This window comes from Bombina bombina, chromosome 6 (genome assembly GCF_027579735.1).
Source record: "Bombina bombina isolate aBomBom1 chromosome 6, aBomBom1.pri, whole genome shotgun sequence".
In the NCBI taxonomy this organism is placed as follows: Eukaryota; Metazoa; Chordata; class Amphibia; order Anura; family Bombinatoridae; genus Bombina; species Bombina bombina.
In genome coordinates, this window is record NC_069504.1 from 1,044,292,041 (window position 1) to 1,044,307,575 (window position 15,535).

At 38.2% G+C, this 15,535-nt stretch overlaps 1 protein-coding gene across 1 annotated transcript in view; it reads right to left on the reverse strand.

Annotated features, from left to right (window-relative positions):
* TMTC1 (transmembrane O-mannosyltransferase targeting cadherins 1) overlaps positions 1–15,535 on the reverse strand; it is a 378,921-nt gene that overhangs the window by 130,242 nt on the left and 233,144 nt on the right. The window contains exons 9-10 of the mRNA XM_053718806.1: positions 889–1,056; positions 79–192 (exon numbers count right to left, since the gene is read on the reverse strand). Of these exons, the coding sequence (XP_053574781.1) occupies positions 79–192; positions 889–1,056 (282 nt within the window). The remainder of the gene's footprint in view (positions 1–78; positions 193–888; positions 1,057–15,535) is intronic.

A 15,535-nucleotide genomic window follows, 5' to 3' on the forward strand; every position in this document is an offset into this window, starting at 1 on the left:
ATGGCACACTACAATGTCACTGGCATCCTCTGTAGGGTCAATACTCTTGGACAATCTATGCTACAGCTATGGTCTTACCTTAAGACAGTCTTGTAGTGGTTAATAGCTTCATCTTTCCGGTTTTGGTCCTTCAAGAAGTTGGCATAGTTATAGTGCACTTTAGCATTGTGAGGAAGTGTCTGGACTCCTGATCTGTGACAGATAAAATACAGTGACATTGAGAGGAGTAGTTGCGTTTCTGTCCTTACAGTCACATTTACATGACTATTAAACTAAAGTGCTATAGTGATATTTTGGTAAAAACCCTTTATCCAAACTACTTGGGACCAGAAACGTTTTGGATTTCAGAATATTTATTTATTTGTATTTGTAAAATGGGACAGCTTGGAGAGGGGATGGGACAAAGTATAAACAACAATATCTACACCAGTGTTTCTCAACCACAGTCCTCAAGTACCCGCAACAGGCCAGGTTTTCATTGTAGCTGAATCAGTGCACAGGTGAAGTAATCAGCTGATCAGTAACCATGGTAACTAACCTGTGCATCAGATTATTTCACCTGTGCACTGGTTCAGCTATAATGAAAGCCTGGCCTATTGGGGGGGGGGGGGGGGGGACAATGATTTACATTCTATTTACATATCATAATACAGTTTATACATACAACCTCCTAAAGGTAGTTTTTTAGTACTGTAATCAAATATAGTCAGTAATAGATTGTGATTTACATGCAAGGAAAATTGTCATTTTTAATACATTTTTTTTTTTAAATTTGAATGAAAAAGTCTGGATTTTGGAATTCTGGATTTGAAGATTTGTAGATGGGTCTATATATCTATCTGTCTGTCTATCCGTCTGTCTGTCTATCTATCTATATCTCAAATATACCTGAAAAGTGCTTCTCGTGATTTCCAACACTCGCTTTGGGTTACAGTCTTCCAGGAGTACAGGATGAGCAATACGAGGAAGCAAGAAGTAAGAGCAGATGACCTACGTTGACTAGTGCGAGAGTGCAAGGTCTTCAGCCCTTGCACACACAGGATGCAGAAACCCATGCTGTGAACAACACAGGAACCAACACATTATTATTGCTGAAAACATTTATTAAATTAATACACAAAAGGAAATTATTTTTAATTATAAATTATTTTAAAGCCATCATGTTTATATTTTAATTTGATATTTATTGCATTTGTCTTTTGTCTTCCATAAAAAAGAAAAGTTTTTAAATTCCTATCGGCCAGATTACGAGTTTTGCGTTATGAGTGGCTCGGTACTAACTTGCAAGTTATTTCCACCGCTCACCTCCCTATAGCGCTGCTATTACAGGTTTGCAAAACCCCGGCATTAGCAGGCAATATGGCAGCGTTGAGCTCCATACCGCACACAAATACCAGCGCTGCATTGAGCTGGTTTTACATGCTCGTGCACAATTTCCCCATAGACATCAATGGGGAGAGCCGGCTAAAAAAAGCCTAACATCTGCAATAAAGGAGTGTAAAGTTGGGGAGAGATATTTACACCTAACACCCTAACATAAACCAAAAGTCTAACCCCTAATCTGCCACCCCTAATGTTGTCGCTACCTACTTACACTTATTAACCCCTAATAATCTGTTCCAATCAGCCAATAGAATGCAAGTTCAATCCTATTGGCTGATTGTATCAGCCAATAGGATTTTTTCACCTTTAATTCTGATTGGATGATAGAATTCTATCAGCCAATCTGAATTCAAGGGACGCCATCTTGGATGACGTCCCTTAAAGGAACCTTCATTCTTCAGTAGCTGTCAACAGAAGAGGATGCTCCGCGCCGGATGTCTTGAAGATGGAGCCGCTCCGCGTCGGAAGGATGAAGATAGAAGATGCCGTCTTGATGAAGACTTCTGACCGTCTGGAGGACCACTTCTTGCCGCTTGGATGAAGACTTCTCCCGGCTTCGTTGAGGACTTCTGCCCGCTTGGATGAAGACTTCTCCCGGCTTGATGAGGATGGATGTCCGGTTTTCAAAAACTGTAAGTGGATCTTCAGGGGTTAGTGTTAGGTTTTATTAAGGGTGTATTGGGTGGGTTTTATTTTTAGATTAGGGTTTGGGCAAAGAAAAAGAGCTAAATGCCCCCTTTTCAGGGCAATAGGGATCTTGGGTTTTTTAGATAGGATTTTATTTGGGGGGTTTGGTTGTGTGTGTGGTGGGTTTTACTGTTGGGGGGGTTGTTTGTATTTTTTTTACAGGTAAAAGAGCTGATTTCTTTGGGGCAATGCCCCGCAAAAGGCCCTTTTTTAAGGGCTATTGGCAGTTTAGTTTATGCTAGGGGTTTTTTTTATTTTGGGGGGGGCTTTTTTATTTTGATAGGGCTATTAGATTAGGTGTAATTAGTTTAAATACTTGATAATTTCTTTTTTATTTTGTGTTTTTGTAATTTAGTTAATTGTATTTAATTAATGTAATTGATTTAATTGTAGTGTAATGTTAGGTGTTAGTGTAACTTAGGTTAGGTTTCATTTTACAGGTAAATTTGTATTTATTTTAACTAGATAGTTAGTAAATAGTTAATAACTATTTACTAACTAGTCTACCTTGTTAAAATAAATACAAACTTCCCTGTGAAATAAAAATAAAACTCAAGATAGCTACAATGTAACTATTAGTTATATTGTAGTTAGCTTAGGGTTTATTTTATAGGTAAGTATTTAGTTTTAAATAGGAATTAGTTAGTTAATGATAGTAATTTTTATTTAGATTTAATTTAATTATATTAAAGTTAGGGGGGTTAGAGTTAGACTTAGGGTTAGGTTTAGGGGTTAATAACTTTAGTATAGTGGTGGCGGTGACGTTGGGGGCAGCAGATTAAGGGTTAATAATATTTATTTAATGTTTGCGATGCGGGAGTACGGCGGTTTAGGGGTTAATATGTTTATTATAGTGGCGGCGATATCCGGAGCGGCAGATTAGGGGTTAATAATTTTATTTTAGTGTTTGCGATGCGGGAGAGCCTCGGTTTAGGGGTTAATAGCTAGTTTTATGGGTGTTAGTGTACTTTGTAACACTTTAGTTATGAGTTTTATGCTACAGATTTGTAACGTAAAACTCATAACTACTGACTTTAGATGCCGTACGAATCTTGTCGGTATGGGCTGTAGCGCTCACTTTTTGGCCTCCCAGGCAAAACTCGTAATACCGGCGCTATGGAAGTAGTTACGTTGCGGCCAAAAAAGTGTGCGGTACAGCTATACCTGCAAGACTCGTAATAGCAGCGGTAGTGAAAAAGCAGAGTTATGAGGCTTTTTTTACCAATAACGCAAAACTCGTAATCTAGCCGTATGTACTTTATGCCACCTTCTTACTACTGAAATTGAGATCACTACGTCACACTCTTCATGGCAGCTACTGGGCTTGACAGAAGATCACCCTTATAAACACCGTTTAGATCACTCTAGCTTAAAATTACAGTTTTAGAGTCTATAAAAACATTTATTTTGAATGTGGATCTTTTTTCAATGCAGTACTTAATAGTTGATATATACTGTAGATATATACAACTCCTATGTTATCTATATATCACACGTGAACTTGCACTGTCTAACTGTGAAAAACTGTCAAAAACATAAGTTATGCTTACCTGACAATTTCCTTTTCTTCTGATGGAAAAAGTCCACAACTGCCTTCATTACATTTGAGAACTAAGAACCTGGCCACCAGGAGGAGGCAAAGACAACCCAGCCAAAGGCTTAAATACTCCTCCCACTCCCCTCATCCCCCAGTCATTCTGCCGAGGAACAAGGAACAGTAGAAGAAATATCAGGGTAAAAGGTGCCAGAAGAATATAAGGACGTCCCACATAAAATCATGGGTGGGGAGCTGTGGACTCTTTCCATCAGAAGAAAAGGAAATAATCAGATAAGCATAATTTATGGTTTTCTTCTTAAATGGAAAGAGAACACAATACACCAAGCCTGAACCTCTACCCAAGAAAAACACTGCCTCATCTGAAGCCGAGAAAATTTGAAAAGGAAAAAGTCCCAATGACACTGACTCGCAGTTAGTCCAGAAGCCAAACCAGAGACTGCAAACGGACTCGACTGAGCCAACAGTCCTCCAGGAGCCACTGTCGCCCAACAAACAGTCCTCCACCGCTCATCTCCACAAATGAAGGAGACACCAGCCGAAACCCCCAAGGGAACAAGGCAAAGGAGAACCAAGGAAACCGAAAGGTCCCCTAATACAAAAAAGAACGATGCCACGTCTATACCAAGTGAAACCCAGGATAAGACCAGGCACAGAGACAGAACAGATGTCTCTCCAACATTCTGCAAGTACGGATTGCAACTGAAAAGGCAACATCCTCCCAGTGTCAAGAATAGCAAGGCATTCGACCATGAAAAAGTGTGTAATGTACCCAGGAAGAACCCCAAGTTTGAGAATACAGAGTCCATAACAGGACAACACAGAGGAGACTTGTGAGGAAGAAGAAGCAGTCAAGCAAGAAACAGACCGCAAAAGCAACCCCCAGACAGAGGGCACGCTCCAGGCAACCTAAGTCGCCAGACCAGCACACAGGTCCCTAAATAGGGGAACACAAACCTCAATCGAGGCCCCCCGATAAGGAGAGTATATCCTCAGAACCCGAAGAAAGAGTAAACTCTCTTCTGAAATCAATGGAGCCAGTTGAAAGGAAAATCTATACCCTAGCAGACTAAGCTAACAGGATAGACTCAACAAAGCTCACACATCCAGAGGAGACTGTGACCAAACGCAGCTCCTAGACCGCTCAGGCATCCTGACTGACCAACCCAGCCTCAGGGATCCAAAATAGGGGAACAAAAGATCCTGAAACAGGTACAGGAACGAGCAACCAGATTCTGAAAACAGACAACAAGGTCATAGACCTAAGGATCTATCAAAATAAAGGCCCAACAAGTCTGCTTGGAGCCAGCAAGACCCCCGGGGGAACCAATCCCACCTTTCTACCTCCCATCCAGGAGAAGCCCCAAGCAAAGAGTCTATCTCCATAGGGAGGAGAATATCCCCTAAAGAAAAGGGATGATGCCGGAAGAGCAACCACTGTCCTCAAGGCCAAAGGAACCGGCTAATGGGAAGAGAAATTCCCTACACAGATGTCCTAGAAAAGGACCTCCCTATAAGTAGCTTGCCAAGCAGAGGCACAGCCAACCCATTCACCTGCAGAGCAAAGAGTACAAAATACTCTGAAAATCCTGGCCAACCATGACCAGGTTAGGTAGATGGAGCAAGGACATAGCCCCATTTCCCACTACTGTGGAACCCCTCGACCAGCCCTGAGATCCAAGATTCCAAAACCACCCAGACTAGGTTAGTAAAAAGGCCAAGCGAAGCTTCAGCAACCGGAAGTCTCAGAGAGAAAAACAGGTCCGGGTACCCAATAGTTCAGGTAAACCTTACCCTAGAACTAAACACCCCAACTGGCCAAAAAGAAAGACACAAGGGTATGGATGCATATCCAGAAATCCAGAAAGCCCCTACTAAAGGAAGGAACTACTCCTAGCTAAAGTCCAACGCTTCAAGGGGCAAGGCTAGAAGTCGTATGAAGGTACTCCTCAGAGCCTCAGGACGACCAAGGGATACCTCGAGGTCAAAAGATCCTACTAACAGGACTAGTCTCCCTAACACCTCCGCACAAGCAGAGGACACAAGGAAGAGAAGGCACGAAGCCCTGTATAACCCCAAGCTAAACAAAAATCTCCACAGGAAACAACCATCACCCGGAAACACAGATCCCTAAAAGGAGATCCACTCACCCGGAGGCAATGGAAGAAGACCCAAAAGGCCTCCTATAACTCAGTCAAGAGTAAGAGTTGCATCTAGATACACTAGAAACAGCTTACACAAACACCTGCAAGGTGTTAAGAGCTGCAACAGGTTTCAAACTTCAAACCTTCCGCATGCTAGACAGTTATCCTGTGCAAGCTGTTGGATAAAGCCCCAAAAGGACAAATCCAGAGGCCTAGAAATGAAGGCCAAACCGCTAAATAGCAGTAAAGGGCATTAAGCCCTCCCACCCTCCACCACATGGGGGAGGAAACTCTAAGTTCTGATGAAATCAGATGTCAGATAGAGTGACGCAGTGGAAAAACTCCCCTGCCCGGTCATTTATGACTGAAGGCTATAAGGACTGAAACAATCCTTCCCACCTCACGGACCCACAGGTCCTCTCGAATGCTTAGTTATACATGAAAACAAACAATGATAACCTGAGTACTCGGCGCTTCTACCGAACCAGCCGAGCAGAACAGCGCCACATGTCTGAACAGCCTCAAGACCGAACAAACCCGACAGGACCAGCCTGCACCTAGGGTCCCAATTGGCAAAATTTATAAATTCTCCCTCGTAGGGGAAAAAACATAAAACAGACACTTGTAACAGAGGACTAACATGTCCAACAACTTCCGAAGAAGTAATAAAGAGTATCAATCCCAGAAGGTTCCCAAAGGAAACAAAAACAAATAAAAGACATCCCATCGCATATAAATAAAATATAAGGCAACCCTGAGGTTAACGCCCAAAAAGACACAGGCCTATCTGCAGGACCAGCCAAACGGACACGCCACCCTGCATGGAGGAAGCATAAACTGAGTTACCCGCATGTGCAAAAGTATGATTTGGTAGGAAACTCGCGTCTTGGAGGACAGGACCCCCAGAGGCGTATGGCTCAGCAGTCCCTTAAATCCCCGAACCTGAGGAACCAGGCGCTCTGAAATGGCATACGGAACAAAACTGGTTGACAGGCGTCAACGAGGCCACTCCGGATTCATCACCGGACACAGAATCTAAAATCAAAATAGCCTCGGTATCAGAATCCTCTGTAACTGAATCTGAAATTAACACAGTTTCAGCATCAGAATCCTCCATAACTGGATAGAAGATATTTAAATATGGACTAAAGTAGTAAAAACTAAAACGGCACTTGACACCCCCAATGGCTGGGGCACTCACCACCTCCTAGGACCAGACCCCTGTGAACTAGAAATTTTCCTTCACCAATTGGTCGGGAATGCGGAAATGGAAAAACAGAACGTAGCCATGCCCGAACACAAGGTGAACCGTACAGTCCAAAACAAGCACGCCCAACCAAAAGGCTGCGTAACTTCCAAAGGCCTAAATGTTCCAACGACGAGCCCAGTAAACATTGCACATAATCAGGTTGAATCACATAACAAACATGATTATAAACCCCCCTGTTCAATAACCCCCCTCAAGAGATATTAACCCTCGATTCCAAGATACTAAAAGAGACTCACTGAGACCCTTATGTATAAGTAAGACCCGCAAGGTGGTAGCCTCTCGGTAAACATTCACATTACAGTACATTGTTTAAAGTAAAATGAAACAATCTTACTGGAATCTATGCTGTGGAACAGGAACACGACCCTTCAAGTGTGACAGATAGTAGCTGATTGCTTGAGGAGCTGTTAATATGAGTCGGGATGGTTTCACAGAAAGAAACTCCCTGCATATCCGGACTCTAACATTCATCCAAGCCCTCACTGAGAGACTGACAAGACTACTTAAAACTCCTGTCCCATGCCGAAGAGTACTCCCCTCCATAAGAGACAAAAACAAAAATTAAAAATTCTGACACTTCTCTGCCATCCTCCTGGGACGAAAGGCAAAGAATGACTGGGGGGTGAGGGGAGTGGGAGGAGTATTTAAGCCTTTGGCTAGGTTGTCTTTGCCTCCTCCTAGTGGCCAGGTTCTTAATTCCCAAAAGTAATGAATGCAGCTGTGGACTCTTTCCATTTAAGAAGAAAATGCATTTGAGCCTACCTAGGTTTAGCTTTCAACAAAGAATATCAAGAAAACAAATCAAATTTGATGATAAAAGTAAATTGGAAAGTTGTTTAAAATGACATGCCCTTTAAGGAAGAAATATGTATTTAAAATAAAATCAGTATGTACATATTAAAACAGGTCTCCTGAATACTGATAAAAACAACAGATAAAGTAAATTTTAATACCTCCTGTGGATATGTATTTATCTGGTCTGTTAGTAGCACATTATATATACTGTATATATATATATATATATATGTGAGCATGTGTTCAGCCATTAGATGCCGTAGCGCCACCACATAGACTTTAATGCAGTGCGTACCCCAGAACAGAATCAGACTGTAAACTGCAAAGGATATGTACTTGCTAATAACTTATATCTAATAAAATGAAAATCTGCTGCAAGAATCATTCATTACTGAATACTGTAATAAAAGATTCAGAGAAACCCCCGACCTCAAAGGTGCCAGCTGAATATGTAGTAGGTAATGCTTTTGTTACATCTCCAGTACTGCACAGGGCAGGTAGGAAGGTATAGCGGGGAGGAAGTAAAAAAAAATAAATAAAACTAAGAATAGGTAACAGAAAATGAAGACCAACAACCCAGTAAGCTCAGCAAACTTTACACTTCGTTTTGTGGTCAAAGTTTTGCATCCTCAAATATTAAGGTGCTGAACCAAAACAGAATGAAATGTTACTTTTTACTATAAATGCACATTTAGTTCAACATCTCCCCCACTCAAACAGTGCATGAATAATCCTATTGATAATGCCCTTTTAAATATAGAACATATGTGAATCTAAATTGAAGACTTTTGAGATAAAGTTACAAAGCAACATCTGGAACTTGTAATATGTGGTATGAAAAATCCCTCCAACACTGTCAGGACAATATCACAATATTTAGTGAGCTGCCTTCTGGAAGCCAGACCGCGTCTTGCATAAATGCATTTAAATAGCTGAAGCAGTGTTCTACGGAGCATACCATCTGCAAGTCGTCTTCCAGTGCACATTAATCTCAAGTGGATGCACTTCATTTTCTTCATTTTTCCACCGTCAATCTATCAGCAAGGCGTACTTATTTTTATATCTTGTTAAATATAGTGTCTGCTTTTGCTTTATTGATTCTTCAAGTGGTATTCCCTCTGAATCATCACAAAGCATTTTTTCAAATGGCATTACAATTCTGCATGTATTCACTTAGCCAATAAAATATCATTATGGTTTCCAACAGAAAAGTAACATTTTACTGCAGATATGAGTCAATTAATACATCTGTCCAGTCTATAAATTAGCTTTACAACCGTTGCTATTAGACATTTTTTTATTTTGCAAAGCCTTATATCTATCCCAAAATATTAATAAATACACAAGGGGCTGACAATATATTTTAACTGTAGGTGCCAGCAAAAACAACCAATGGTATTTGAAAATATATTTAAAAAAACTCTCCACTTAAACATATACAGTATATATATATATATATATATATATATATATATATATATATATAGAGAGAGAGAGAGAGAGATTTATATAGAGATAGATATAGAGAGATGGGGGCCTATCTATCAAGCTCCGAATGGAGCTTCATGCCCCGTGTTTCTGGCGAGTCTGCAGGCTCACCAGAAACAGCAGTTATGAAGCAGCGGTCACAAAGACCGCTGCTCCATAACCTGTCCGCCTGCTCTGAGCAGGCGGACAGACATCGCCAGAAATCAACCTGATCGCGTACTATCGGGTTGATTTACACCCCAGGGGGCGGCATTGAACCAGCAGCTCTTGTGAGCTGCTGGTGCAATGCTGAATACGGCGAGCGTATTGCTCGCCGTATTCAGCGAGGTCTGGTGGACCTGATCCGCACTGTCGTATCAGGTCCGCCAGACTTTCATAAATAGGGGCCAGAGAGAGAGAGAGAGAGATATTTTTCACATTTATATATATATATAAGAGAGAGAGAGAGATAAAGAGAGAGAGAGATAGATATATATACTGTGTATATATATATATATATATATGTGTGTGTGTGTGTGTGTGTGTGTGTGTGTGTGTGTGTGTGTGTGTGTGAAATGTGTAGGGTGCTTTGGCTTGCGCTTTGTGTTATGCAAACAGTTATTTTGCCCTTTTAAAAGATTTTCCTGATGTATTTAAAGGGCAGCTTAGTCTGGAGATTCCACTATCATAAATGGAATAAATAGTAATGGGTGGGAGTTGAGGGTTCCAAACTGTAGCGCTCATAGAATGGAGGAAACATAAACAGAGAACAATTTATGTGCAGTATGAATATACTAGTTAACAGTATAGTGCAAAAAGTAAAAATGTTTGCTCACCATTTTAGACCTCAAACATGTGAGGTATGTGGGGAGCGTTGGAGGGAGTTAATCCCTATCTGTGTTAAAGATGTCTGTCTCTTGGTGACCAGTTGGAGTATGGTACTTTTGGGGTTTGATACTTCTTTTTTTTCCTTGGTGCCTTTAGGGTATTCTTCTCCTATGTGGAGTATGGTATCTTTAGTTTCTAGTGATAAATTTCATCTGTATGGTGTGAGTCGAATCCTTTCTTTTTCAGGAGCATACTGTGGTCTTTTGTGGGTTTTTTTGGGAAACAATAATATGTTTCCCCTCTCTGGAGTATGGTAGATTCCTTTAGAAAAGACTGATGCGAGTATGTGATAAAAACAGATATTCTTTATTGAAGCACAACAACAGCAACTGTCTGTGCTAAAAAATATATATAAAAAGTCTCAAGATGATGTTAGTTTGTTCTCATGCAGAGACTGTAAATAACTTCTTATTAATTTGTTGAAAGAAGTTATTTACAGTCTCTGCATGAGAACAAACTAACAAACTAACACCATTTTGAACTTCTTTGATTATCATTGATAATGAGGGAGCTAATATGGATTTCCAATTTTTTACTATAAGATGTCTTACCAATAGTATAAGCGTGATTAATATTTTATCTTGTATGCCGATATCAATTATTTGAGTTTTTAAGAGCATAACCATTTCCGGGGTAAGATGTAGATTTATCTTATAGAGTTTATTTATCCAAAAGACAAACTTCTCCCAAGTCCGTTTCATTTTGGAGCAGAAATAAAACATATGGAGAATATCTGCTTTCAGAAAATAACAATGTGGGCATCTTGCTGTTTGCGATGGAAACATTTTTGCTAAACGGCCGGGGTAATATAAAAATTATTAATGAGTTTAGTATGTGATTCTTTCCAGCTCGTAGATAAAGCTAATTTTTTTATGGCAACTAAGCTTGCATTCATTCTAGATAGATCTATATTGGGGAAACTGAATTTCCATCTATCATAGTTCTTATTAAAACAGATCAGGCTTTGCTTAGCTAGCAGGATATCATATAGAAGAGAAATAGAAGAAAAGCCTGCTAAGTATTGCTGTATATATATTTTAATATCGGACCACTCCTTAAATTGAATCCTATGCCTTCTCATATCCTCTATATAGTGTCTTAATTGCAGATAAGCAAAAAAAAACTACTTCTAGGTAAATCAAATTGTTGGGACAGGATTTCAAAAGATGCCATATACCCATTATTAACTACTACTTGATGAATATATTCAAGACCTTTATCAGTCCATTTTCTAAAGATGTCATGATAAATTCCTGGTATGAAGCTTGGATTCCCTGTGATAGGAAGATACTCTGAATAAGAGGACTCCATATCAAGTATGATGCAAAGTTTATACCAGGCTATAATAATATTTTTAATAGATATTAAACAATCAATATTAGCCGGTAGCTTTTTAGGAGCACAATGTATAATTGCTTTAAGAGAAAATGGATGTACAAAGAAGCTCTCTATATCATTAGAAGAAACCACATTTATATCTGTCATCCACTCTATCGCTATTTTGGCTAAAGTGGCTAGATTATAAAGATAAATATTGGGCAACGTAAACCCTGCCATTCTATAAGGTTGCGTTATCTTTTTTAAAGATATTCGTGGTTTCTTATCTTTCCAAATAAAATTAGAAAAAGCAGAATTAATTCTCTGTTGATCCTGTATATTAATAAATAATGGAAGGTTTTGCAATGGGTACAGCAGTCTAGGAAAAACAATGGTCTTAATTAAGTTTACATGTGCTGAGATTGAAAGAGGAAATAAAGACCATAACTTCAGATCCGCGATAATTTTTTGGATAAGAGGGGAAAAATTTGCTGAGTACCAATTATTAGGGTTAGCATTAAGATTTATGCCTAAATATTTAAGAGTTTCTGTGATTTTAAATAGGAGCTCTTGCAGGCTGGAACTTGTTTTATTTAACCACATAATTTCACTCTTATTGCAATTTATTTTCTAACCAGAGAAAGAGGAAAACAACTTTAAACTATCTATAATTAATGGAATTATTTGTGCAGTATTCTGAAAGAAAATCAGCAAATAATCTGCATATAGCAAAATTTTCAAACTATTTGGTCCTATCTTTATTCCTGGTATTATAATCCTAAACCATATTGCCAGAGGTTCTAAAGCCAGGTTAAACAATAATGGAGATAGAGGACAACCCTGTCTTGTACCTCTACCCATAATAATTTTAGAGGAAAGAGATCCATTAACAAGCAAATAAGAAATGGGGTTCTTATAAAGATTACCAATAAAACATAGACAATGGTTCTGCAGACCGAACTGTGACACTGATCTAAATAGATAATCCCAATTAATCAAATCAAAAGCCTTTTCAGCATCAAGTGTAAGTATTGCTAAATCCTGACTCAGATGAGGATTCTTTGTTCCCTTTATAGACTATATATAATCTATGTACGTAATAACTTTTCATATATTTTTAGAGGAGTTTCTATTTATCATAAAGCCTGTTTGATCCGGAGGGATAATTTTAGATAGACAATGAGAGAGTCTAGCGGCTATTATAGAGGTTAGTATTTTATAGTCAGCATTCAATACTGATATAGGTCTAAATGAAGCAGGGTCTTCCGGATCTTTTCCTTTTTTAAATATCGATGAAATATTATCTGCTGAAAAATAACTTGAGATAGGCATATTTGAAACAAAATAGTTATTAAAAAGCTTTTGTAGAATGGGAGATATATCTTTCACTAAGATTTTTAGATATTCTGCTGGTAAGCCACCTGGACCTGCTGCTTTATTTAATTTAGCTTTTTTTATGGCCTCCATTATTTCTTCCATTGATATAGGGGAATTTAATAAAGATAGGTCCGTATCAGTTATTTTAGGTGTTTGAGTTTTAGCCCAAAAATTTTCCTGGTTTAATAAATTACTTTTTTTCTCAATGTATAAATTTTGATAATAATCATAAAAGACTCTAATAATATCAGAATTATCTGTGTGTCTCATCTCTCCCTCTTTGACTGCTAGTATATAATTCTTTTTTTTTCTATTTTTAACTAAAATCGCTAAATATTTAGCTTAACACCCATGAAAAGCCGTAAAATGCATATTTAATCTAGTTTCTTCTTCTTGGGCTTTTTGTTTTAACATAATATCTCTCTCCTGCCGGGCTTTAATATATATTCCCCAATTATTATTATTGTGATTACTGTAAAATCTCCTATATGCATTTCTGACACGATTAGTCATTTTCTTTTCAATAACATTTGCTTTTTTCCCCCTGGCATATACATATATATGCATTAATTTCTCCTCTTAGTACAGCCTTAGAGGCTTCCCAGAAATGTTCTATCAGGTTATATTGGCCTATGTTAAAGGTACAATAATCTTTCCATTTCTGTCTTAGCCAATTAGTAAATCTTGGATTATTATATAAATATCTAGGAAAAAAGAAGGTATTAACTTTATCTTTAGCTTTCACTAATGTGTCGAAATGAAGAGAAATAATCGCATGATCGGAAATCATTATGTCATTTAAAAGCGCCTGAGATTTAGTAAAATATAAAATATAATCTATTCACGAAAAGGTTTTAAAAGATTTAGATTCACAAGTAAATATGACTTTGTCAGGATTCTTAGTTCTCCATATATATATTAATTTTAAGTGAGTACAACATTTTTTGAAATATTTAGCCTGTTTATTATAGCGATCTCGTTGTTCTATACTAAATCTCTCTAGCTCTGGACACAGGCAAATATTAAAATCTCCGGCTATAATAAGATTTTGTTTAATATAGGGAAATAGTTTAGCCTTCATATTATCCCAGAATAGAGAGGAAAATCTATTGGGTCCATATATATTGCATAATATTAATTTTGTCTCATTTATTTGTATTTTTAAAATTATATATCTAGCATCTATATCTATCTCAATGTTTGTGATATTGTATGTCAAATCTTTATTTATAAGGATCACAAACTCCACTTTTCCTGCTTTTGCAAGGCGCATCTATAACTTCTCCCACCCATTTTGATTTGAGTTTCCATATTTCAACATTTTGTAAATGGGTTTCTTGGAGGAAAACAATACTTGGTGTAAATCTACCTAGAGTTTTTATTATCAACTTGCGTTTAGCCGGTGAGGAGATACCCCCAGCATTCCAGGACAATATCTTAAAATGATTACATAAGTCTATCATATACAAGTAATTAAAATCCTATCTTCCACTGTGAGAGGGCGGGGATGGGAAAAGGCCCAGGGGGAAAAAGAAGAAATAAAAAAAATAAAAAAATGTTTTTTGCCCTAATGCAGTAAAGCTAAACATTTAGACCTAAATTACAAATGGAGCGCAAAAATATTAGGTATTGTGCGTTAACATTGCTCAAGTGCAGCAATAGCACATGTTATTTTTTTCTCACTCAGCTGGTAGTCTAGAGCCGCTAACATCCACATGTCAGATCGGTCGGGTGCACCTAATCACATAATAGACTTCTATTGGGGTGCACAGTAAAATTCACACTGGATATCACTAATCAAGGGTGCACTAACCCAATGGTGCACACAAAGTGGTGTTCTTCATCTAGTCCTGTGCTACACTATTTCTAATAATGGTAATTTGTGCTTTTGCGTGCGCTGGTATTACTGAGAGGAGCGCAAATATTGCGTAAACGTAAGTAATATTTTTCGTTCCACTCGTAATCTGGCCCAAAATCAAGTACTTCATGTAAAAGATCAAAGTCAGACAAGAGCTGTGTACGTAAGCAGGTGATATAGAGGGTTAAAGGGACATGAAAAACAAAGTGTTTCTTTCATGATAATTTTAAACAACTTTCCAATTTACTTTCTACTACTATCTACTTTGCATTGTTCTCTTGGTATCATTTGCTTAAAAGCATACCTAGGTAGGCGCAGGAGCAGCAATGAACTACTGGGAGTTAGCTTCTGATTGGTGGCTACACATATATGCCTCTTATCATTGGCTCACCCAATGTGTTCAGCTAGCTCTAAGTAATACATTGCTGCTCATTCAACAAAGGATACATAGAGAATGAAGCAAACTTGATAATAGAAGTACACTTGAAAGTTGTTTAAAATTGTATGTTCTATCTGAATCATGAAAGAAAGAATTTGGGTTGCATGTCCCTTTAAGATGTTTTCCTAGTCTGGAAACAGAGAATGTCTTTGGATATCTAAGTTCTGGTTAGCAGTCATGCTTTTTCTGCATAAATGACTCATCGATGTTATGATTTAATTGTGCGGCATCAGAAAATTGAGCTGTGATCATATTTGTTTGCATAGCGTTACTTTTCTGAAGCCAAAGAAGATATTACTGTACTAACATATAGAATTTCCCAAGCTTGATAATGATTATTCTGGGCAGGACGTCT